The 17,255-nt window shown below is 33.6% G+C and overlaps 3 protein-coding genes across 4 annotated transcripts; 1 reads left to right on the forward strand and 2 right to left on the reverse strand.

Annotated features, from left to right (window-relative positions):
• Window positions 1-226: 226 nt before the first annotated feature.
• LOC107019650 lies at window positions 227-2,865 on the forward strand. The gene is made up of 8 exons (XM_015220063.2): window positions 227-379; window positions 461-493; window positions 577-687; window positions 1,079-1,169; window positions 1,253-1,604; window positions 1,686-1,809; window positions 1,976-2,502; window positions 2,595-2,865. Exons 1-8 carry the CDS (start codon window positions 227-229, stop codon window positions 2,863-2,865), a joined length of 1,662 nt encoding a protein of 553 aa, XP_015075549.2.
• Window positions 2,866-5,034: 2,169 nt separating this feature from the next.
• Window positions 5,035-5,867, reverse strand: LOC107019651. Its single transcript, XM_027916877.1, has 2 exons — window positions 5,583-5,867; window positions 5,035-5,478 (listed from the first exon to the last, which is right to left on the reverse strand). The coding sequence occupies exons 1-2, from the start codon at window positions 5,865-5,867 to the stop codon at window positions 5,035-5,037; spliced, it is 729 nt and encodes a 242-aa protein (XP_027772678.1).
• Window positions 5,868-7,971: 2,104 nt separating this feature from the next.
• LOC107020406 (plant UBX domain-containing protein 4-like) lies at window positions 7,972-16,818 on the reverse strand. 2 transcript variants are annotated; one of them, XM_015220753.2, is made up of 4 exons: window positions 16,262-16,818; window positions 15,034-15,325; window positions 8,582-8,677; window positions 7,972-8,478 (listed from the first exon to the last, which is right to left on the reverse strand). In XM_015220753.2, the coding sequence occupies exons 1-4, from the start codon at window positions 16,732-16,734 to the stop codon at window positions 8,098-8,100; spliced, it is 1,242 nt and encodes a 413-aa protein (XP_015076239.1). In that variant the 5' UTR covers window positions 16,735-16,818; the 3' UTR covers window positions 7,972-8,097. The 2 variants fall into 2 exon arrangements, with proteins under 2 accessions (XP_015076239.1, XP_015076240.1); XM_015220754.2 differs by having other exon boundaries at window positions 15,034-15,313; window positions 16,262-16,815.
• Window positions 16,819-17,255: the final 437 nt, after the last annotated feature.

Below are 17,255 nucleotides of genomic sequence, written 5' to 3' on the forward strand. Positions count from 1 at the left end.
GAGTGTTGTCATCCATTTGACAACACAATTGCTATACGTGCTTCAAATCGCACACCGCGAATCCTTAACTGGAAGACACCTAATGACGTCATTTATTTTGATGATTTGAAGAAAATAATTTTCAGAACACATGACAATCAGGTATTTTTCAGAGAATGTTATTAGATTCATTATAAATCAATATACATTCTAATTTTTTTATTTGCTGCAGCATAAATTCAGAAATATGATTTTTTCTAGAGAAGAGTTAAATCTCATGGACGAAACCATTTTCAATCAGTCCAGCAGCCACCATGATTCGAAAGATCACAGATCGTCGGAAAATTGTGCCGTTGATAGTGAACATAAAGTTGAAGCATTGAAATCTGATATTGCAGAGGTACAAGTACAAATTTCAAACTAAAATAATTTTTTTAAAATTACAATATACATACAAAAACTTATTTTTTAAAATTAACAGGTTAAGGCAGAGTTGAAAGAACTCAAATTCACTGTAAGTTCCAATATATTTTTAAAGAAATAATATAATTACCTTATAATTTATTTTATTTTTAATTTTTTTTGTACAACGATAAGGTTGACAAGCACATGGCTGATATCAAGAGTTATGTCGATAACTCGACCAAACTCATAATTAAAGAGATTCGATTGTTAAGAGGAGAACAAATACCAGAAGAACAACCAGAGGTATAAATATATGTATATTTTGTGTATGAATATTGTTTGATAACTATATAAATTGATGTTTTTATACTAATTTTTTATTTATTTATTATCACTGTTTTCACTTTTAAATGAACAAACATAAAAACACATCATACATATATATGTGAATTCTGTATATTATTGTATCTAATATGTATGAAATGGGTATATATTCATCATTTATATATAAATATTTTGTATTAATCATGTATGAAATTTGTATTTTGAAAATATGTATGATTAATGAAAAAATGATGTATTAAACATATATGCAAGTTTTTTTGATTTGCAATCTATTAATTTATTTCTTACAAATAATTCAGAATACATTAATATCTGCAAAAATTTCATATTAAATGAAAATTATTTTCAGGACAACGCCAATCAACATGCTGCACAATCTGATCCAACAGCTATGCCTACAGTTTCAATTGCACAACACGTCCAAATGTCAAATACAGCTGGTACGATATATTCATTTTTATCACATATATGTAAATTTAAAAAATTATTTTTATATAACTATTTATTTTTTATGTACATGAAGCTCAAAAGTCAACTGATGGTTGTTTCAACGTTGACGCACCTACAACGTCAACATCAAAACCATCAACATTGGACGATTATCCTGATTTTACTATGACACAAATCATCGCACTTGATCCAATTCTTAATGCTACCACGACTCCAAATGTGCAAAAAAAACATAAGAATCTAGGAAAATACGATTCTTCTCCTTATATCAAAATGTCGGAAGGGGAAAGCAGTTCAAATAGAGTACCTATATTCTTTCAAATCAAACATCCATTCCAAAATCACAATGGGTTTGATGTTCCAGATGACATGATTGAGGAATTCAATAAATGGGTTTTTAAAGATGTGTCAAGCAGGCGTGGCAGGTATAAACGCTGATGAACAAAATTATTTTATTTAATTTCACAAATCAATAATTCATATAATACTTATTTAAATATATACAGGAAAGCAGCATATTCCAAGGTTAAAAATACATTTCATCCTCAAATGGACTTTGGCGTTGTCAAAATCAGAGAAAAGGATTTTTTCCACATAATGAGTCAACCGGGCAGACCTTGGGAGGACGGGGTAAGACATTTTTTGACTTATTCTGATTTTGATTTGCAGTGATATACATATGATTATTGTTTTGTATGAATTATGTGTGAATTGTGTATGAAACATCTGGATATATTTGTAACGTATACTTTAAGTATGAGATATCAGCTGTATTATTATTATTTTTTTGAAACAGCATATTAATGCAATAATGTATTATCTCCGAAAGAAGGCAAAATACTCTCAGACAGTCACTTCTTACAGTACTGTTGATTGTTGGTTTATGGCGTGGAATGATAACATTGAGAAACAGTGGAGACAGTCAGAATGTGACATGAGATGCATTTCACCGGACCATGATGTTGGACAATGCATTAGAGGATTTAAGCTGCTTGCTAACATTCCTTGGGATAGGGTTGACGAAGTAATCATCCCAGTCAACATCAGCGACAAATTCCATTGGTTCCTTGTTGTATTCCGGATCAAACGTAGATGTCTATATGTCTATGATTCGATGGGAGGATCTGTTCACTCCAGAAAAGTTAAAGAAGCTGTTGATAAACTTGCAACCATGATTCTATTATTTCTGACGAGCACAGGGTTTTATGGCAAAAGTCTTGATTTGTATGCGAATAATCTCCCTGATTATCAACAAAAGTCTCATTCCGAACCTCTCAGTATCAAGCATGTGACAGATGTTCCTCAACAAGAAGAAAGTTCCAAGTATGTATACTTGTTATATTATATTTTCTTCATCTTAAATTACATTGCTTTATAGTCATTATAATTTTTTTTTAATTTCAATTTTTTTACAGTAATTGTGGTCTATACACATCTCTCTTTGCCGAATACATGAGCAATGGTGTTTTTGATATATCTCATATTGATATCGATTCAAAATATCATCGTCAAAGATATGGTACATTACTTTGGCATTATGCAAAATCAAAGAATGATGACGGCGCAATAAGTGAAAGTGAAGTTACGGGAACAATTGCTAGCAAGAAGGGTGGACCTCGAACTCATAAAGAACTAGTTATGGACACCACCAATTATCCTACTCCAAAATTTCATAACAGGAAGTAGAAATCTTCATGGCACACTGTACATTTTTTTGAATGACATGTTTTTTTAACTTATGAACTATTTATGTAATTTCCAGTTTTTATTATTAATACTGATTGTTTTATATAAATTATCAATGAATATTACTAATTATTAAATGTGTCTCACTTTGTATTAATTTTGAACGCAACATGCAAATATAGGAACACTATATGAATCATGTATGAACATTATATGAATTATAAATATCATATTATAATTTGATATGTAGAACATAGACAAATGTTATATATATACTATATTTTTATGAAATTTATATAAATGACAGTCTGCTTCACAATGTATTTATAATTTTTAAATGTGTATGATCTTTGTATAAATTGCACTTTTCAATATGTAATGTTAAATTTTTATATGCATAATGTATGAAAATTATATGAAATAGTACTGACATATGATTCAAATATGACAATATGAATAAATATATAATTATACGAGAAAAGACATAAAGTGACACCTGAAGTTGTCTCGAATTTTTAAAAAGACACCTTAACTATGCAAATGTCCTATTACCCCACAAAAGTATTAAATATCTTTGTAAATTGACCATTTTGACTCATTTTCTCATCAACCTCACACGCGTGAGACACACTCTCCTTTTAATTAATTAATTTAATTTAAATATCAATTAAATACAGGTTTAACCCGACCCAAATCGTTTAAAAAGATAAATGGTACACTTTCTTTTCTTTTCTCTCAATTTCTCACTTTCTTTCTTTATATTTTATTTTCTTTCTCAATTGCAATTCAATTACAACTTCTTTTGAAGTTTACATCTATGTCAATTTCGCCATTTGTTGGTCAATTTCTGGGGAAATTAGCTGAGCAAACAAAAAGTTTTCATGTTTATTTTAGTATTTGATAAAGATTATATTTTTTTTCTTAATGAATTTGTGATCTTCCTGAGAAAAACACATGTTAGAAATTATTTTAGGATAAAAACTAAAAAGTGTTAGAATCTTACCTTCTTTTTTAAAAAATTCATCTTGGACCAATGGTCCATTATTATTAATAATAAAGGAGAAAATTACAGACTTGGGTTAAAAAGACTCAGACAAACAAAAAGAAATCACCAATTTTAGAAAAAGAAAAGAATTTGAAAAAAAAGAAGAGGAAAGTCTCTACAGAAGGACCAAGATCCTCACGCCTTTCATCTTCAAATTTGATTCAATGAAGCTCTAGTTTGCCTTACCCTTTTTGCCGGCTTCGAAGCATTTATCTACGAGCTTGGGCAAGATTCACTTCGGCAGTACCTTCATTAAAGAGAAAAGAATTTTTTTTCTTTAGTATAACAAGAGGCAACAAGGAGACCATATCGAATAAAAGCAACAGTTGTCAAAAATGGTTCCTTTGAAAGAATGGGGGAAAGTTGGGGAAGATGAGTACTTTAAAAAGGAAAGAATTAAATAATAGATTAAAAATGACACGTGTCACTTGTTAATTCGTTCTTTGAAAGAAAAATCTATCATTCACGCGCATTATTTGCGTGAAAACAAACATAGGGAGAAAACGGGTTAAAGTGGCATATTTACAAAGATATTTCCTACTTTCGTGGGGTAATAGGACACTCATATGTGTCTTATTAAAAATTCGGGACAACTTTAGGTGTCACTTTATGTCTTTTCTCTAATTATACCTTAGTAAATGTGTATGACTTTTGCATAAATTATTTATTCAATACGCATTAAATTTTATTTGTATGAATACTGTATGAAGATTTATATGACTTAATGATATTTATACTTTCATATACAAAACAGAAACAAATGTACTTATATTGCTGGTATGAATACTGTATGAAAATTGTATGAATTATATCATATTATACTTTGATATGTAGAACATAAACAAAATTATTTTATATGCAAATATTGCTTGTATAAATGTATAAATTTTGTATATAGTCCTCATTCAATATGCAATAACTGTATGCATACTATATGAAAATTATATGACTTATTAATGGTATATTATACTTTCATATACAAAACAGTAACAAATATTGTATATATGAACAGTTGTATGTACAATGTATGAACATTGTATGAAAAATAATATGATTCAATAAAAAAAATAAAACATGTGTCTAATAATTTAAATACTCAAAAACACAGATGTAACAGTAGGAAATCATTGTTTTTGGACAGGATAATTTGAACATGTCTTCCTATTGTGTCCAACTTGATGGCATCTACTGCATGTGCTTTTTGTCCTCTTGAATTTCACATCAGCGAAACCCTTCCAACGTTCAAATTTGGGTCTTCCCACTGATCTTTTTGGACCGGGTGGCATCATTTTAGGCTCTGAAATATAACTTGGTATATCCCATGTACTCTCGCATGGGATAGGCTCGACAGGAATGGCATAAGCATCTCTGAAATTCTTGAGGCTATAAAAAGCAGAACAGAAATCTGCTTCATGTAACTTCCTGTATCGGAGAACTGCAATTGCATGACCACATGGTATCTCATAATGTTGAAATCTCCCGCAACTACACATTCTCGTGTTCAAATTTACTATGTATTTCTTTGCTCCTTCAGCAACAGCATGCAGATCAACAGTTGAAGGTATCATCTATTTAAAAGTAAATTTTTTTTTTATACATGCCAGTAAATATTGGGAAGTAAAAATACAATACAGTGAAACACATACCCTCATATTGCACGACAACGCAATACTTTTCTGTAGATAAATATCATATTTTTTGTCAGATCAGATGTTGTCTTATCAGCCTCCTCATTATGCTTGTGAATCCACCTCTGAATTGTTACCCTCATAAATTCAAGAAGTGAAATCACTGGTAACCTCCTTGCTAACCTGTTAACATTCTTCAATGACTCCGCGATGTTTGAAGTCATGGTCCATGTGCGCTTACAATTCGAGTAAGCTCTTGACCATTTGCTATAACCAATATCAAACAAGTATGGTCGTATGCGCGTATCTATCTGATCTATTCTTCCCATAATTGTCTCAAACTGTTGTTTTGTATAAGCTTTTGCCAATGTAAAGAACAAAATCTTCAAATCTTCAGTATTTCTATTGAAATTCTTCAACACATTTACTGACAGATGCCATATGCATGCATAATGTTCTGATTCAGGATATACATTAGCACTCCGTTTCTATATGCTTTCATTTCGATCCGACATAAAACACATGTTTTGTCTAACTCCATGTGCTTTCTTAAACTGCTCAAAGAACCAAGTCCATGAAGCATCATTTTCGGAATCTACTATCGCATACGCCAACGGAAGTATATGACCTGCTCAAGTTTTTTAAAAAAATATCACACAAATCAGAAATACAATTTATAAATTATTTCATTATATTATATAATCAGAAAATTAAATAGGATAAAAATTTACCTCCCGGATCCATTGTGCTGGCAGTTAACATTGTACCACCATATGAACATTTTAATCCCGCCCCATCAACAACTACAATTGGCCTACAATATTCCCAACCTCTAATACAAGCTTCTAACGCAACAAATGCATATAAAATGTATCACCTTCTTTCCTTTTAATTTTCAAAACGAATCCTGGATATGTTTGCTCCAAAATGTAAAAATAACCTGAAAATAACAGTCCAGTTCCTTCTAATCGTTTTCAACGTCAAATTTTAAGAATTTTTAAAAAAAAACGAAAAAAAATAAAATATTCAAATATCAAAATAATCCTCAATTTCTGGAAAAAAAAACAAACACTGCACGTTTAAGGAAAGAAAATAACACATTAGAGTATTTTAAGGAATTAAATCATAACTTATTACATTATAACTAGTTAGAGAGATTTATGGTATCTATCTAATCTTAAAAAAATTTCAAATCCCTTAAAATGTGCAAATTAGTTATCATTAATTAATAATAATTAATTTCACGCATCACACTATCTAATATTAATTTATCCATTTTTTTTTGTTTTTTTTATTTAATTATCTATTTTTAATAATTTAAAATTAACATTATTTTCTTTTTAAAAAATGCTATAACTTGATATATTAAATGTTATACAATGCAAATCAAATTCTTATGCCATAACTTGATAATATGACTACATAAAATGCTATATACCTAAATTAACAAACCTGTCACATTACTAATGCAACAACAAGAAAGCTACTGCCAATGAGTATACTTAAAAATCTGAAGCGAAAATATCTATAAAAGTAAATAATCATACATTCAAGTGTCTAAATAAAAGTTATCGATAAACTTAAAAGTCTGACTATGTTCATCTTAATTATTTTTTCGTCTCAATTATGTGATGTTACTTCATAGATAATTTTTTTTTCAAAATAATATATTAAAGGTTTTAAAACAAATCATAAATATTTATATAACTATATTAAAGTGCATGAATTAATTCTGGATGTACTACTTCTTTACTTTTAATCATAAATTTCTAATCAAACTTGAAAGAGAATCCTATTAAAAGTGTTCTCCTAAATAATCGACTCAACCTAAATTTAATTGGGGCTTTGATTCTGACTGAATAATTTTGAATGTCATTTTCAGGAATCTATAATTTCATTGTGTTTTAATAGTGTTTATGGCGATTTTGATATTATAATTGATGTATTAATTGGGTGGTGTTTAGTTAAGAATGATTGGATAATGGGTTAGTTTATAAATTATATTAATAATTAAATTATAACCAATAGTTGAGCGTCAAGTATTTTAAAAAATACTTAAACAATTTAAATTTAAAACAATTAAATAAGCGGTCAATTTTGAACCCAAAGGTGGATGAGAAGGACATTTGGAGCCAATAGGATGAGAAGGGCATTTGGAGTCAATAGATGGATGAAGGGTAATTTTATACTATTTTCAATACTTCGAGAATATTTTAGGCCCTTTTGCATTTACTTAATGTTAGGTTACATATTATATCAATTCATGCTCCAATTATCCAACCCTATACAAACAAGGGGAATTAAGTGTACCATCTTAGTTGAAGGATGAGCTATTGTATCTCCTTATATGATGAACCACAACAGTTTTTATATGATGAGCTATCTTAGCTTCTATAGTCAGTTTAAGCTAATGTTCATTTTAGATGCAGCAAAGAAGAAAACAAAAACGAATTTATATCGATGCGCATCTCAAACGATTTCTATAGGGTATTGAAAACAGGATGCTTAAGTAAATTAATGCACCCCCCAACACTCGTATATATAAGTTTAGAGATGTAACTAAATTTTCTGGATCACAACTGAATTGGCTAGGTCAGCTTGTTCTATTGTCTGGTCGAGATCAGCAAGTTCCTTCGGAGGAAAACCTACTGTCTGCAGTTGATAGCTCCTGGACCCACCGGGCCTTGATGCATCAATAAACCCTCGGATATCTCTGATACTGTGTTGGAAATTGAACCGTGAAACCATCCGTGTGCCATCTGCTAACCTGACTTGAATTGAAGTTGAAGGCTGTGTTTGATCAACAACTAGGCCTACCGATGGGGCTGGAGGTGCAGCGAATGATGAGACAGCAACAGTTGACTCTACTGCTGCAGCATTGCTGGTATTACCTGAAGTTCTTCTCACACCTTGAAATGAAGCATGACGCTTCTCTAGTACCTGCAAACACGATCCCAGAGGAAAACGGAAAGACATTTTGTTAACGGCAGATGTTTCGTGAGTAAAACTGAGACCCTTTGCTATTAAGCAAAAAGAGACATACTGGGCAGTCCCCTTCACTCTTTGTGACATTAAAATGAACATGTGTCTTCCTATCTGCTGGCTCAACTTCTTTTGGACATTCAGACTTCCGAATACTCTGCATTTATCAAATTTATATCAAGTCCTGAGTAGGGTTTTTGTTCATTGCTTGTTCATAATAAACATTTCATTACATCAAATAAAAAATGAAGAAAAATCAAAGCAAAAGATAACAACAGAATCAGCAAAGTTGTGAAGGAACAACATACTCTAGTAGCCTAAGATATTAGAAAAAAAAGGAAGGCGGCGGGGGCGAGCACTTCACTGGTGTCTGAGTCGATACGCGTATCAGAATAGTAGTCTCGAGCAATCGTGAGTGTGACACCTTGATACACTTGGACTCCACTCTTCTGAAGGGCAGGGGGGTGGACATCCCAAAATGGACCTTCATTGAGGACAGTAAGACCAGCAACGCTGGGGGAGAGGTTGAAGTGATAAGTCAGAGCAGGATAAACATGAGAAAATGGAATATCGTGGATGGTGGTCGAGGCCTCAAACATGAGGTGTAGATTGGAGGGGGTGGTGTAGTGACCAACTTGGTTGGCGTTTCCGTGCTGGAAGTTGTTGTGCGTACCGGCTTCATTGGTCCAGACAGGACCCTGGAACACATTAGTTCCACCGGTTGACACACAGCGGACTGAACCAGTGCGGAGCAATCTGGTGAGCAATCAGCAAGGGAGCAGGAGCCTTTCCTAAATTGGCAGTACTTGGACATCATAGCAGCTAGTGGACCGAGCCAAAATGAACTATTGTTCATTCTCAAGGCAGAGATCCAGTCGTTTTCAACATGATCGACACTGATATCCAAAGGAGATGGAAGATCATAAAAGGAGAGGTTTGCAGCAGCATTTGCCAAAGGCGAAGACCGCCGGCATATGTTAATGAAGCCCCTGGAGAAGCGACACTAATCAGTTCATTTTCGTCGTGCACACAAGCTTGGCTAAATAGTGTAGCCATGAATCTTGGGCCATCAACATCATTGCAAAACAAATGTTCAGTGACAGCTGGCCTGGTAGCGATGCTGCAGATGGAATGGAGACGGGAGATGAAGATACTGATGTTAGGAAGGTGCGAAGCAAATCTACTGCCAAAGGAGAATCTATGAGCCTGGGTCCACTCGGGAGTGCGGGCAGAGAGGGAGAAACACTGCCAAACTGACCAGTGGCACTAGGCCAAAAGCAAGATAAATTCTTGAATGTGGAGACCAAAGGACCTGGAATCCAAAGATTAGTAAAGGGAAACAAAGTTTCAAGTTCTCTCAAGAAGATTGGAAGTCTAGAGCCAATACGGACAATTCCTGCAGAATCTATCCCTCTGATCACTTGGATGTAGAGCAAAATGGAAATGTAGATCTGAGAGTAGGGAAGAACCCAGCCCATGCAGTTGTCTGTCCAACGTTAGTGGACACCATTAAATGGTCCATCTGGTTGAGGTAGTAGAGGACTGAGATAAGCAAGGGATGAAGCTGGATTCCCCGGGGTAGGTAATCCGTAGTATACGGAAATTGGAAGCATAAGCCAAGAAAGCAGTCTCGATGTTCGGGTCAGCAAGACCGCGGAAAGGAGGAGCTAGACAACTTCTAGCTTCAAACCGGGGATGGCAGGCAATAGCAATAACCCGATCTCTTTGAGCTTCTTGATTGTGCTCAGCAACCATGTTTCTAGCAGGATCAGCAACGCCAATAGATCCAACCAAATTCAGTCAAAGATTCACGTTAAGAGCAGTATCTTAAAGGGGAAGAGCACCGTCCTGAGCCATTATGGAAACAGAATGAGTTTTCTTAGAAGAATTGAATAATAAAGCCTAGAAAATCAACCAGTGCTTACTGTTGTTTTTCTAGAGTAAAAAATAGGTAGAAACAATGAGAAATGATGTGTCACCGCGTAAAGCTCAGTTCAGTTGTAGTGGTTGTTCTCCTTGCAACAAGAATCTGAAATTACATTAGATATTGGTCCACATTCTACAATAAGGGGTCATTTTCTTGATCCAAATTCAAAAAAGGTTGAATCTTAAATCCTCCTTTCATGATAGACTGCTTAAAAGTAGCAAGAAAAGAAGAAAGTTTTTAAGGCTCAAGAAGATCACAATACAGTGTTGCTGTATTTCTACAACTTCAACATAGGATGCTTGTTAAAAGACAAGATTCAAGGAAAATCTCGGATTATGACATTGTTACTGATAAAATTTCATCCACTATGTCAAAGAGGAACTACAAGTTCAGATTCAAGGAGAAAAAACATTTTTCCACTGATTTTTTTATGAAATTTATTATAAATGTCTCATTATTTTTTTAACACGTGTAAAAATAAATTACAATATAATCACAATTCAAATAATAATAATGCAATTGTACATGGCACAGCATATATTAACATGAAATTAACAAAAAATTGAAGCCTATCACATGCAAGGACACAATAAATGCTTTAATGCTGTATGCTTTTGGTGAAGCGGCTAAGAGACTCAAATATTATTTATCAGCTCCATCCAATAAGAGGTTACTATCTTTAAGGAATTCATCACTTCAGTTAGCCCAGATTATCTTCTCTAATAAATTACAATAAAAGGATGATCTTCATCTAGAAGTGTCCATAAGCTTGTTTATCTGACCGATATTTCCCTTCAGATAAAAATTCCAGTAAGTGTTACCTTGTAAGTAGGAGTTTGTGTAGAGGGTAAGATGATAACTATATTAACATAAATGTAAATTACTTATTAAAAAATTATAGCTGTAAAGCTAAAGATCATTTACACTTAAAGAAACAAAAACAGAAATAGATTCATTTAGTTCTTATGCATGCAGCCCAAAAGAGAGGCGGTCTTCTTAATTCATTTAAATAACAGAACATTTTCCAAAACATACAACAAACCTCTTCATTCATTTCTAGAAAGGTGTAATGCTTGAAAGCAGCTTTCAAGTTACATAGATAAGTACTAAGCATGAACAGTAGTTATATATCTGCTCCAGAGGTCTTTTTAAATACTAATCATGAGCGAATTTTACTTATCAAAATATCATAGAGGATTTAAGGTCTCCCAGTAAAATGTATGTTTCTTGAAAGTGGTAGTTGTGTTTCATAGTTGAATATTGGTATTAGATAAACTAGTTTAAAATGGATGTTTGAGTAGAATGCTACAAGATCCATACTGCCCAAAGACATCATTGAGCCTAGTAGATGAAATGCAAGATCAGACGTTTTTTCACATTAGGAAGATCTTACTAGATGTGCTCTGTAAAATTTAAAAATCACACCACCCTATCCTCCAAACTAGGGTGTTCCTTGGGAACTGAATCACACCAAGTAAAAAAAACAATTATTTTGGTTTGATTTGATTTTTTCTAAAATGGAAAAAAAATCAAATCAAACCAACAAAATTTGATTTGGTTTTGGCTTTAAGAAAAAAAATTACCGAAAAACAGAACCAATTGAATATACAAATACCTACTGAAAAATAATAATTACACATATATGTATTTTACTGCACATTTTAATCTTTGCACTCTTGGTTTACAGTCTAATTCTTGCCTTGACAACAATTTACTTCTTTGTCTTTATATTCTAGTTTGATTTATAGATTCCATTTGATAAGTCTAAAAATCTATTTTATGCTTAATACAACTTGTCTTTTTTTTTTACCGTCTCAAAAAAACAACTTGTCTTTCATTGAGTCATTAAATTATTCATCACCATTTAATTCAACTATCATCATGAAAAACTTGGTAAATGACAACTTCTCCTAAACAGTAATTGACTTGGCGGCATATGTCACATTCAAAAATTGAAATAACTCAAAACCCCAACAAGGATGTCACCAATGAAAATTGACTTAAATGGTTTAGTTTAGTTTTAATATTTTAAAAAAGGACTTTATTGGTCTGGTTTTATTTTAATGAAAACCAACTTAAACTGAACCATGAACACCCCTACCACCAACAGTGCTCTCTTGAATTTACTGTATTAAAAGTTATTGTTTTTTTAATGAAGTTACCGCCATTGTTTTACATCAGTTTCAACTGTAGAATTATATATCAATGTATAAGAAAGTTGAACAGCAAAGCCTTTCATTAATTTATAATCTTAAGCAGGAATAGGTCTGGAATCAGAGATTTAAAGAAGCACAACAAGAGTCTGTTAATAAAATGGTGGTGGAGATAAGCTCAAGAACCAACATGTATCTGGAAAGAGGTCGTGAATGCTAAATAGGGGAGGCAAGACAAATGGAGTACCAAGCAGAACAATGACCCTTATGGAGTTGGACCTTGAAAGTACATTAACCAGTTCTTCCAAGAGGTGGCCCTCAGGATTGGAGATGGTAACTCAGTTAAACTTTGGGAAGACGGGTGGCTTAACAATCAACATCTTAATGCCTCCCACCAGCTATTTACAGGATAGCCTCTGACACATACTCTTCAGTGGCTCAAAACAGAGAAGGTGGAATATGGGCACCTCGTGATTTTTTCAGAATTCTAGAAGGAGCCTCAATGACCCTTCACTTGCCTGATATCTTAAAATAGCAGTGTTGTTAAAAGCGCAAAAAAGCGCGCTTCAAAGCGAAGCGACCCTTGTGCGCTTTTTTAACTTGAAGCGAGGCGATTTGAAAAAAGCACTCGCTTCAGAGGAAAAAGCGAGAAGCGACGCCTTTGAAAAAGCGCAAAAAAGCGCGCTTTTTATAAAAAAAGCGACAATTAGGGTTTTTTTTTAAAAAAATAGGGTTTTTTAAAAAAAAATTAGGTTTTTTTAAAAAAAATCTGAAATATAACTTCTCTCTCCTCACAACTCTTCTCGCGACACTTTTTCCCTTCTCTCCTCGCGACACTTTTTCCCTTCTCCTCCTCGCGACTTTCTTTCCCTTCTCTCTCCTGAAGCTCTCGATTGAGGCTGCTGGTGCCGCCCTTCTCTTTCTCGTGAAGTTCTCGACTGAGGCTGCTGGTTGTCTCCCTTCTTTCTCTCCTCAAGATCTCGACTGAGGCCTGCAGGTAATTTGTTCATCTCTTTTTTCTTCTTCTTTTCTTCATCTCTATTCTCTGCTGCCTGCTCTTTTCTTCTTAGTTCTTACTGACTGCTGCAGTGCTGCCTCTGTTTTTTTTTCAATTCTTTTTTCTTTTTTTTTTTAATTTTTTAATCAGTGTGTATGAAGGAGAAAGTCTCACTTATGGTGATGTTTCTATGGCAAGTGGGGTTGAGGAGAATATTTATAGTTTTAGGGGGAGTACATTAAGGGGCAAAGAAAGAGAAGTTGGAGGTTCTAGTTCAAGTCGAAACCTTGTTGATGAGCCTTCTGATGATGAAGAAGATGATGACCAAGTAGAACCCTTGGTTATGGCACTTGAAGAGTTTGAGGATCTTGTTGAAGAATAGGAGTTTGAATCTTTGTGATTTAATTATGTTTTTGATTTTTTGCTTTATATGTTATGACTTGTGAGTATTTTTGCCTAAGTAATTTCTTTCAATCTAAGACTATATTACCTCTTTTTAGTTATTTAATATTTTTTTATTTTTATACTAAATGTCGCTTTTTAAAAAAAAAAAGCGCGCTTCGCTTCACGCTTCTCGCTTCTGTGAAGCAAGCCCTCGTCGCTTTTTTCCGCTTCTCGCTTCCCAAAACACTGTAAAATAGCGCAACTCTGAAAAAGGAATATACGCAGTGAAGGATACCATAAGTTGTGCTCTTCAAATGGCATTATAGACCAGTAGCCATGGAAACTGATTTCGAAGACTAGACTACCCCCTACAGTCAAGTGTTTCACCTGGACTACCCTCAAGAATGCTATCCTAATCCTGGAGAATCTAAATAGGAGGAAACTTCAGCTAGTAAACAGATGCTTCATGTGCCTCAATAGCCTGGAATCAGTGAATCATTTATCTCTGCACTTTCCAGTGGCAGCAGCTCTTTGGAATATGTTTATTTCAATTGCTGGTATCAACTGGATCTCCCTCAAAGTGTCAAAGAAGTAGTTGGAAGTTGGAGTCTTAGAGAAGTTGATAGCCCCATCAAGAAGACCAGGCAGATGATTACATCATGTACTATTTGGTGTATTTGGAAGGAAAGGAATCTCAGATGTTCCGATGGTATCTCAACTCCAATTAGCAGTTCAAAATCCTTTTGTCTTATTAACCTCTTCATTGGAGCAACTTATCCCCTGTAAATGACATATTACCCCTCTTAGATTTCATTAGCTCCCTTAATATGGCTTAGCGACCATTCTTTTGCTTCTGGTTAACTCCCTGATTAAATAGATGTTTTTGTTCTCAGGAGTTAACCATGTTTTTGTGTACGTCATTTGCATCTCCTTGATGCCTTTCTAATACAACATCTTACTTCATAAAAAAAACATGCAGTAAATGTGTAACCATGAAAACAAACAAATGCATGTAAATTCAAAAGTTAAAATCGTGATGTAAGCTAATATACCTCTAAGAAAGAGGCATTTTCTGGATCATCAAAACTTCGTGGAGGACCATCATCTACAGTGAACCCATTGCGCCAAAAAGTGATAGCATGAGTAGCATTTTCAGGTGGCTTAGGAACAGAAGGCACAGCCTCCTCTGTAAGTCGTCTTGGAGCTCCAGTAAAGCTTCTTGAGCCTGAAGATGGAAGGTTTTCCGAAGGTCCTACAGCAGCACTTTGTCTAGCTTGATTAAATAGTGCATCCACGTCATTCTCTTTTGATGGATCTTGAACAAGCATTCCGCTACACAAAGGACTTTGATCAGCAACATGAAAGTCAATATGCATCTTGTACTTTCAGAAAAACTATATTGTTCAGGGTTTGTCAATACAAGGAAATATCTTTAGACTTTAGATACATGTTATAGAATATAGAAATATAGCTAACAGACTAAGGGTTAAAGGAAAAGAGTAACCAGCAGTTAAATTCAGATCCAACTAACTGTCTGTTCCCAACTTCTCTCATACTTTACCTCATTTACAAACTCCGGAAAAAAAATTCAGCATGGGATATGATATCCTCGGGGGGTTTCCACACATATTTTTAGATTAACAAGTCGTGTAGCAAGGCACATTTTAGTCTGAAATAAAGTCTTATAAGTTATGAGGCTATACGTAACAAAAGGACTTCCCGAGGTCCCCTATCCTAGTAATTATGTCACCCTAGGATGCTTAACTTTGGAGATTGTGATGGAATTCAGTTTTTTAGTGTTGTCATCATCCCATCCCTCACATGTTATGCTTAGCAAACTCTGATAAGTGTATGCATTTTCACATTTTTTTCACTTGTACAAATAAAAGTAAAATGTCAAATTGATTATGAAGTAACCAAGGGCGCCTCAAGCACATTAATGGCCTAAGGCCAAAATCGAACAGATGCTTAAAACTAATAAAAAGAAAATTATGAAGCATGTTCTTCTAGCTCTTTAATATGCAATGTTACAAATAACTTAATTATAATAGATTTCATTTAATATTTCTTATTCAATTAATCTATTCAATCTTTCTTGACACATAGTACTCCATATTTTAAATTTACTTCTAATAGTTCTTTCCTTATATATGAAAAGTTTAGTTCTTTTTACAAACAATACTCAATATTTTTCTTTAAAAAAAAACCTAGAACCTATTAAGAACACATCCCTTTTTAAATACCTTCACTGGAAGTAATACATGTAAGATAATTAATTACCTTTTATCTCCGCCAGTGTTAGCTTCTTGCGGCTCATCGGAGTCACTCCCTGACCCTGTGGTAGTTCGACGTCTCAAACTTCTCCTCCTAACACCAACAGCAGCATCAGCAACATCTGCCGCAGCGGCATTATTTCTAGGTCTAGAAGACCTCAAGTTATAAGCATTAGAAGAAGGTTTCCGTTTTCGTTTCGAGCCGAGAGAAGAAGGAGGAGGAGGAGATGGGGAACGAGAGCGGGAGGAGGGAGAAGAATACTCAGAATGAGAAGAAGAGTAGGACTGTGATTCGGACGGAGATACTGGATCGTCGGCGGCATCGACGGCGGTGCCGGCGGAGTGAAGTGAAGAATTATCGAGGAAGGTGGAAACGGCAGAGTCTAAGTCGAAATTATGACTTTCGAGGAAGAATAATGCTTGGGATTTAGAAGAAGAAGTGATTTCACAGAATGTGTTGATAAGAGCCTTCTTCTCCATTTTTGAAAATGCCTTTCAGTTTCTTTTTCTCGTTTTTGTATATTTTAAAGAAATTTTTGGGGAAAATAACTATTTGGCCTTTGGGTTTTCCATATTTTGATTTGATTTTCGGGTTGTCAACGCAATGTAATTGGATCATAAATCCTGAAAATGTATACGAGATGACTTTAGGCATCATTTATCTCAATATTAAGATTTACATTAACATTTAAATATTTTGATTTAAATATTAAAATGTAATCTCTAAATCTGAACACTAAATAATTAATGTTGTTTGTGAATAAAATTGAACATTATATTAATAAAGTATTATAAACTTTTCATTTCAACAAAATATATCACTTTTGATTAAAAAAAAGTTTTAATAATAATGATTTGAAGTATTATTTTTTCATTCAAAAACCTTAATAAAAAGCAATACACCAGAAGTATTATTGCAACCAATTTTTTCGACATACATCAATACAAGAAAATTATTATTAATATAAAAAGAAATACTTGAAAGAATCTATGAAAACTTG

This window comes from Solanum pennellii, chromosome 5, assembly GCF_001406875.1.
Source record: "Solanum pennellii chromosome 5, SPENNV200".
Classification (NCBI taxonomy): domain Eukaryota; kingdom Viridiplantae; phylum Streptophyta; class Magnoliopsida; order Solanales; family Solanaceae; genus Solanum; species Solanum pennellii.

What these genes read in the sequence shown, in the direction of transcription:
- LOC107019650 (XM_015220063.2), top strand. Translation starts at nt 227, where the DNA reads ATGATTTTTTCTAGAGAAGAGTTAAATCTCATGGACGAAACCATTTTC. An exon ending in TGAAAGAACTCAAATTCACT is followed by an intron (nt 494 to 576) that starts GTAAGTTCCAAT and finishes TACAACGATAAG; the next exon opens with GTTGACAAGCACATGGCTGA. An exon ending in GCAGACCTTGGGAGGACGGG is followed by an intron (nt 1,810 to 1,975) that starts GTAAGACATTTT and finishes TTTTTGAAACAG; the next exon opens with CATATTAATGCAATAATGTA.
- LOC107019651 (XM_027916877.1), bottom strand. Translation starts at nt 5,867, where the DNA reads ATGGGAAGAATAGATCAGATAGATACGCGCATACGACCATACTTGTTT. An exon ending in TGATATTTATCTACAGAAAA is followed by an intron (nt 5,479 to 5,582) that starts GTATTGCGTTGT and finishes ACTTTTAAATAG; the next exon opens with ATGATACCTTCAACTGTTGA.
- LOC107020406 (XM_015220753.2), bottom strand. Translation starts at nt 16,734, where the DNA reads ATGGAGAAGAAGGCTCTTATCAACACATTCTGTGAAATCACTTCTTCT. An exon ending in AAAATGCCTCTTTCTTAGAG is followed by an intron (nt 8,678 to 15,033) that starts GTATATTAGCTT and finishes TGATAAATGCAG; the next exon opens with AGTATTCGGAAGTCTGAATG. An exon ending in AGAGTGAAGGGGACTGCCCA is followed by an intron (nt 8,479 to 8,581) that starts GTATGTCTCTTT and finishes TCGTGTTTGCAG; the next exon opens with GTACTAGAGAAGCGTCATGC.